The 6,000-nt window shown below is 39.5% G+C and overlaps 1 protein-coding gene across 1 annotated transcript in view; it reads left to right on the top strand.

The window, feature by feature from the left end:
• The first annotated feature begins 397 nt into the window (after positions 1 to 397).
• The window catches only part of LOC139736483 (uncharacterized), a 71,853-nt gene continuing 66,250 nt past the window's right edge, over positions 398 to 6,000 (top strand). The window contains exon 1 of the mRNA XM_071647235.1: positions 398 to 749. Within this exon, the coding sequence (XP_071503336.1) occupies positions 398 to 749 (352 nt within the window). The remainder of the gene's footprint in view (positions 750 to 6,000) is intronic.

Below are 6,000 nucleotides of genomic sequence, written 5' to 3'. Positions count from 1 at the left end.
ACAGCGTGGCGGTGACGTGACTAAGTGATGAGGGAAAATTGGACCCCAAGTATTACTGCTAGGAAAAGCAGGTGCATAAATTGTCGCCTTTCGGAGAGCACCCTGCGCGCTGCACCTGTGGAGTGAAGTATTTTAGGTATTTGCACTCTCCGTCAAAGTGCATCCATACGGCCAGTCATATAGCATATCTGCGGCCGGTACGACTCGAAATGCTAGCGGAACGATGGCGGGAAATTTCACCGAGACAGGGGACTTGTGGCTGCTCTCGACACTTCCATCGTCGCTGGCTTCAACGTCCCACTCATACTCACGATCGTCAACAAACGTCCTGCCGACCACCATGGAAGAGGGTTCACGGGGTGGTCCGACGACCGTGGCCATCGTCGAAGTCACGGCGATGTCGATAATCCTCGCCATCGCCATCCTGGGCAACGTCGGACTCATCTTGATCATTCTCACCGACGTCAGGCTGCGAACGGTGCACAATAAGATGGTGATCAACCTCGCTGCGTGCGGACTATTCACCGTAGTCGCCAACGGACCCTTCATCCTCTCCACTCTCGTGAAGGAGGAATGGATATACGGTGATCATTGGTGTCAGTTCAACGGCTTCACGACGTCGGTCTACGGTTTGGCCGTCGTGCTCACCCTTGCTATCATTTCCATAAACCGCTACCAGATCATCGGACCCGTGACTCGCCGGCAGAGTCCCTGGGTCACAAACAAGAGAATACCGCTCGTGGTCGCAGGTAAGAGAGAGTCTCTTCTTTTGATGTGAGTGACGTGAGTGAGCTTTAATCATTAACACTCTTATCATTATCTGTTGGAAACATTCATGTGGGGATACACAAAGATATCCTTCTTTTTCAACATCTGACAATCTATCTCATGCAGTAGCATTCTACCGGCGCTGTGCTGTGTCAAACCATGACATGACTACATCTTTCGATGTCTCCCATTTTCACTTTATTTTTCAAACTTTCCTTTCCGAAAGCGTGATGTTAACTTCGATTTTATACGAGTGTCGATAAAATTCTTCTTCGTGTAAGATGAATGAAGTACTTGTTATAACAAGCATTCGCTGTATAAACCCTTATCTACTTAGTATAATACGGCTTCGTTATAGCTCTCAGATCATGCAAACAAGGACATTAAAGGAAAAGACATTAAGAACATATTTAAGAACGACGAGATTCGGTGTTCCATGATAATTATCTGCTTTCTCAAAGTCAACATTACAAAAAAGTCAAATCCTGGAATTTTCGAGAATTTTTTTTAATGTCCACATAAGCTGATTTGCAATCTTCGTAATTACGAAATTTCGTCAAAAATTGAGGGAGGTTTCATTTTGCGAAAATGAGAGGTATCACTTTTTTTCAGTCTAACGAATGTTTTCAAGATTTCGGAATAGCAATCGATGCATTATAGCAAAGACAGTGTATTTCTTGTTTAGACTTCATTGTAACAGCAACACGCGTCATCAACTGACATCATAATACGTGACAAATCGAATCACGTATGGCCAAGATGAATTTGACCCTTGAAGGGAAGAAGAAAATCCAACAACAACAACAACAACTTCGATTAGTTTCTCTTGTTTAGTAAGGTCTTTTGAGCTATAATTTTACATGCTACCGGTACGCCATCTTGAGGCCAAATGTAGCGACATTTGAATGCCCTGTAATCGGTCAAAAGAAATCTATACTGTCTATTCCCTCAAGACTGTCATTTGCTCCTCTTACCACCCCACGCCACTTTCTCCTTCTGCTTTAAGGCGAAAAAATGAGCAATAAAGAAGAAAGATAGGAATCAGAAACTTACTGATCACCTGCTAGAGAGGGCAACTTCCTTACCATCAATTTTATCACTGTCCTTTTTCTCTTGAATTTTGAAAGGGCGTACTTTAAATTTGGAACCATGCCGTGCCCCTTCTACTTAAAGGCATAATTTACCATTTGCAGAAGAAGCAAAAACCCAGCATTAGTGCTTTAAAATAGTTCTAAAATGTGAGTTAGGGATAGAAACAACCACTGTAAAAATCTTAATCCATATCTCTATGTATTGTTAAATACACAAAATGTGAACATTGGTTATGATAAAAAAGTTTCTAGATTAAACTGTCTACAGTTATGGTTTAATGAGAAAAATACCGATATCTCCTTATATTTTTGGCTGTATTGCAAAAAAATCATATGGTAGGATGTTTTGTGATACAACAGACCTACATATATGCATCAAATGTAATATCTTGAACATTTTTTTAAATCACTGCTCCCAAAGGTAAACAGGACATTTAACGCCATGACCCAAATTATCGACCCCTCTCCACTGTATGTCGCCCGTTACCCTCCTCCTATCTGATTCTGAGATTACTCATTCGAATTGTAGCCTCGAGTGGACGTTTGAGTACAGGTGCAATTGCTATTCTCAAAAAGAAGATTGGGCAGGTGACCTGAGATGTTTGAACCAACGAGGTCTCTTCATGACACAGCTCTATGTAATTTCTTTGCTGGTATTAACTGGAAAAGATAACATGGGAAACGAAAAAGTATTGAGAAAGCCATAAAAATGACACTTTTGTGGTTACGAAATTCCTTAGATAGGTCCAAAAGTTAACGACTCTGCCTTGAAATTGATAACGATTGATATCAACTTATATTTCTTTCACATTTTCACATTTCACGATTATCAGCGGAAATTGTAAAAAAGGCAAGTGATTCTATCGATCTGTCTATCGATCTGTGAGATAAATCACATATTTACACAATGCATAAATATATGTTTATTTTATAATATTCACCAATAAGTAGATATAGGAGATACATATAGATATATAACTATGTATAAATGTGTGTAACTTATGCATATATACACGTATACTCGTATGCATAAATGAACAGATGTATTTATTATCGTGTGTGTATGCGTGTATGTGTGTGTGTGTGTGTGTGTGTGTGTGTGTGTGTGTGCGTGTGAGCGAGCTAGCGACGGAGAGGGATAATCTGGTATAATACTTGATATGTTTCATCTCTCAATGGTCTCCCCGGTGTCTGCAACGAGTTCATCCAACTTAAACATTACCGATATCTGCATGTGCTTGATCGGATATCAAACACATGCAGATTCATAGAGAATAGAAGAGATTCAGAGGATAGTGAATACGTGTAGACGAGTGCGTTTGAAGACTGGGAGAGGAGGGAGCTCGTGAGAACTAAATCTGATCACTGCGGGGTGAATCTTAGGTAATCCACTCGGATTATTTCCGTCACTCAAATCTACGAACAGGTCTTTTGTTTCTTTGTTTCCAGGGAATCGCTGGGTTCTGGAAGATAATCAAAGTCCTACACGAAAGAGAACTCTGCATGAAATTAAAGCTCCAGAGAGAATAATTATGTTAAGCTTTATAGTTTCATAATTCTCCACTGTAGCCCACAATTCCATGACATTTCGTGTAACGGAGTTGAGCGTCATAATTATGTAAAAGGGAAGACTTTCTAAGGATTCGAAGAGAAAAGATATAGTGAATAGGAGGAGCTGATATCATTCCAGGTTGCGCAGTGCATTCACGAACTGTGCTCACACCACATTAAAAGTAAGAAGGCAGATCAAACTCTATACTCTATCGTAGTTTCTCTCAAAACGCTTTCGCCTATGTTACATAAAACGACTCCATCCAATATGCCTCATACGCATCCAGTTCCGGAGGCACCCTTACAGTTCCGGGTGTCCGTTCATCCGTTCGTTCGTTCGCACACCTCAGATCTTGGTATGACATTTGAAAATCCACTTCATTATAATGTGTGATTTTCATGATACTTGGGACAGAGATACCGCCTGATGTATACAGATTTGTAAAGGTCATATACTCTGTATACGTGGTTTCTTTCGCGGTGGTTTTATTTTCGCGCTTTTCGCGCTTTGAGGTTGAACCGCGAATTTAAACACACGCGAAAAAGTCGGCACCGATGGAAACCGCGAAAGTTTCTGTACGCGAAAGAAACCACTTTACAGTAGGTCAAAGATTATTGAAGTTTGGCTGTAGCTTTGAATGAGTGTATATAGGCATGTCCAATTATAGTATATCTCTTAATAGGGATGATGGAAATCGATAGACAGTCATTTGCATGTAATGAAAGATCAAGTGAAATGCATCAAATTCAAATACAATATTTGCATTCATAACTTCAGCTAAGAAATGTCTAGAAAATCACAACTTAGTAAGCTGCCTAGAAATGAATCTACATGTAATATTGTAAGGGATAAAACGTATTATATTCAGTTCACATCGCTACTGTACTTTAGACAGAAGGCTATTTTCAGGTCGTAACTTCATCTAGGAATGTGTGGTAATAATGTCCAAGGGTTTGTAAAAAAATTAAAAATGAACAGGGAGAGGTTTATTGGCACGAAATGATTAGGGCGAAAGGTCAAAGGTCAGTGTCAATCGGCACAGACATTATATTTTATAGATGAATTCCTCATTATCGGACCATGTAACTTAGGATTGGAAATTAGGACCAATGGTAATTATGATTTAATGATGATACGAGATAAATAGAAATAATCTTGTGACACTTTTTCTTTGCGCAAGGAGAGTCAAAAGTAAATCCTTTTGGTCAATGATCAAGACCGATTAACTTCATCTAAATACAAATGAACAGTCACATTTAACGGCAGAATTATAGATATTGCGCGAGGAGGTTGAGGTGGGGAAGTCCTATGAGCGCTTCAGTGGGATTAATCTCACTCTCTCTTCTTAAAGGGAAATTTCGGACGATTTTCATGATTTCACATCATGTAGTACATAAATCGATAGTGCCATAACATATAGATTTGTGGAATTTATTGCTGTCCTCGACCATTATATAAGCCAATACCCTGAAGAAAAAAACAGATTACACTGACGAAGGATGATGACATTTATAGGAGACTCACATATTCCAGTAATGTATATTCTTATGTGAAGCTGCTATGTCATCATCCTCGTTCATTGTGATTTGTTATGAGTATTGAAAACATTAATATTCCTCATCCCCATCACTATAAATTTTGAAACTCTGTACCCAGTAATAACCAATATATTAATAGCTGCTCAAATACAACAGTCTTAACATCATTCGGAGTTCTCCTTTAAAATAATTCTGATCGAGGCAATTTTCCAGGGATTGTTTCATGAATCGCGAGAGTGTGATGACTGAATCAAGTTTATGTTTCCGTATCATTAATTTGTATCACTTGCCCTGGTCATAGAGTCTGTATCTGATGGCAAATAAAAGCTCAAGGAGCACTCTGATAAATTGGTCAGTTATGATAATCAGCCAGTTGGTTCTCGTCCTGTTCGATACACACAGGTGATGACACAGGTAGTACACACGCATATACACACATGATTATAATATACATGTCTTTGTGTGTATGTCATGTGTGCACTTATGATTCCTCCTATAAGTAGTATCTTTATGGCTAAGCAACTCATTTCTAGAGAGCCCTGCCGTCAATTAATATTTCCCCGAGCATTGTTATAGGTATCAATTTTGACGCTCGGGTGAAGAGGGTCAGTCAGCTCGTCCAGGTATTGTGTCTGCACAGTTCGAGACCTGGTCCCCTCATCTCTATTGTCTGTAAGAGTCAGGGACCTCCGGCCGTTTTATTGTAACATTTCGATGATTGTATTTCCCGCGGTATGATATCTTCGACTATAAATTTGTTGTTTGGTTGATTCCTGCATGACTATACTGCCAGATCTACTGCAATCGTTTCTATTACAAACATTTTCAAGAACTTGAAGGCGCCCAAACTTCATCCTCTGCACCACAGCTCCCTCTTCGGTTTATGTTAAACCATTCATCACGTAAGAAGAAAGTATTAATCTCGATATAAACAAGTGTATTTGTAAAACGACCGCGGAGCTAAGTTAAAGAATCGAATTTGACAGCTCAGTTATCTTGCTGTAACACTGCATTAGCGTCAATTGTATGTTCGAAACCATCTAAATTCTAG

Source organism: Diadema antillarum, unplaced genomic scaffold (assembly GCF_040938485.1).
Source record: "Diadema antillarum isolate AM-2024a unplaced genomic scaffold, OU_Dant_1.0 seq00000649_RagTag, whole genome shotgun sequence".
Taxonomy (NCBI): Eukaryota; Metazoa; Echinodermata; class Echinoidea; order Diadematoida; family Diadematidae; genus Diadema; species Diadema antillarum.
Note: the sequence above shows the minus strand (reverse complement) of the source record. Positions and strands in the feature narration are given on the sequence as shown.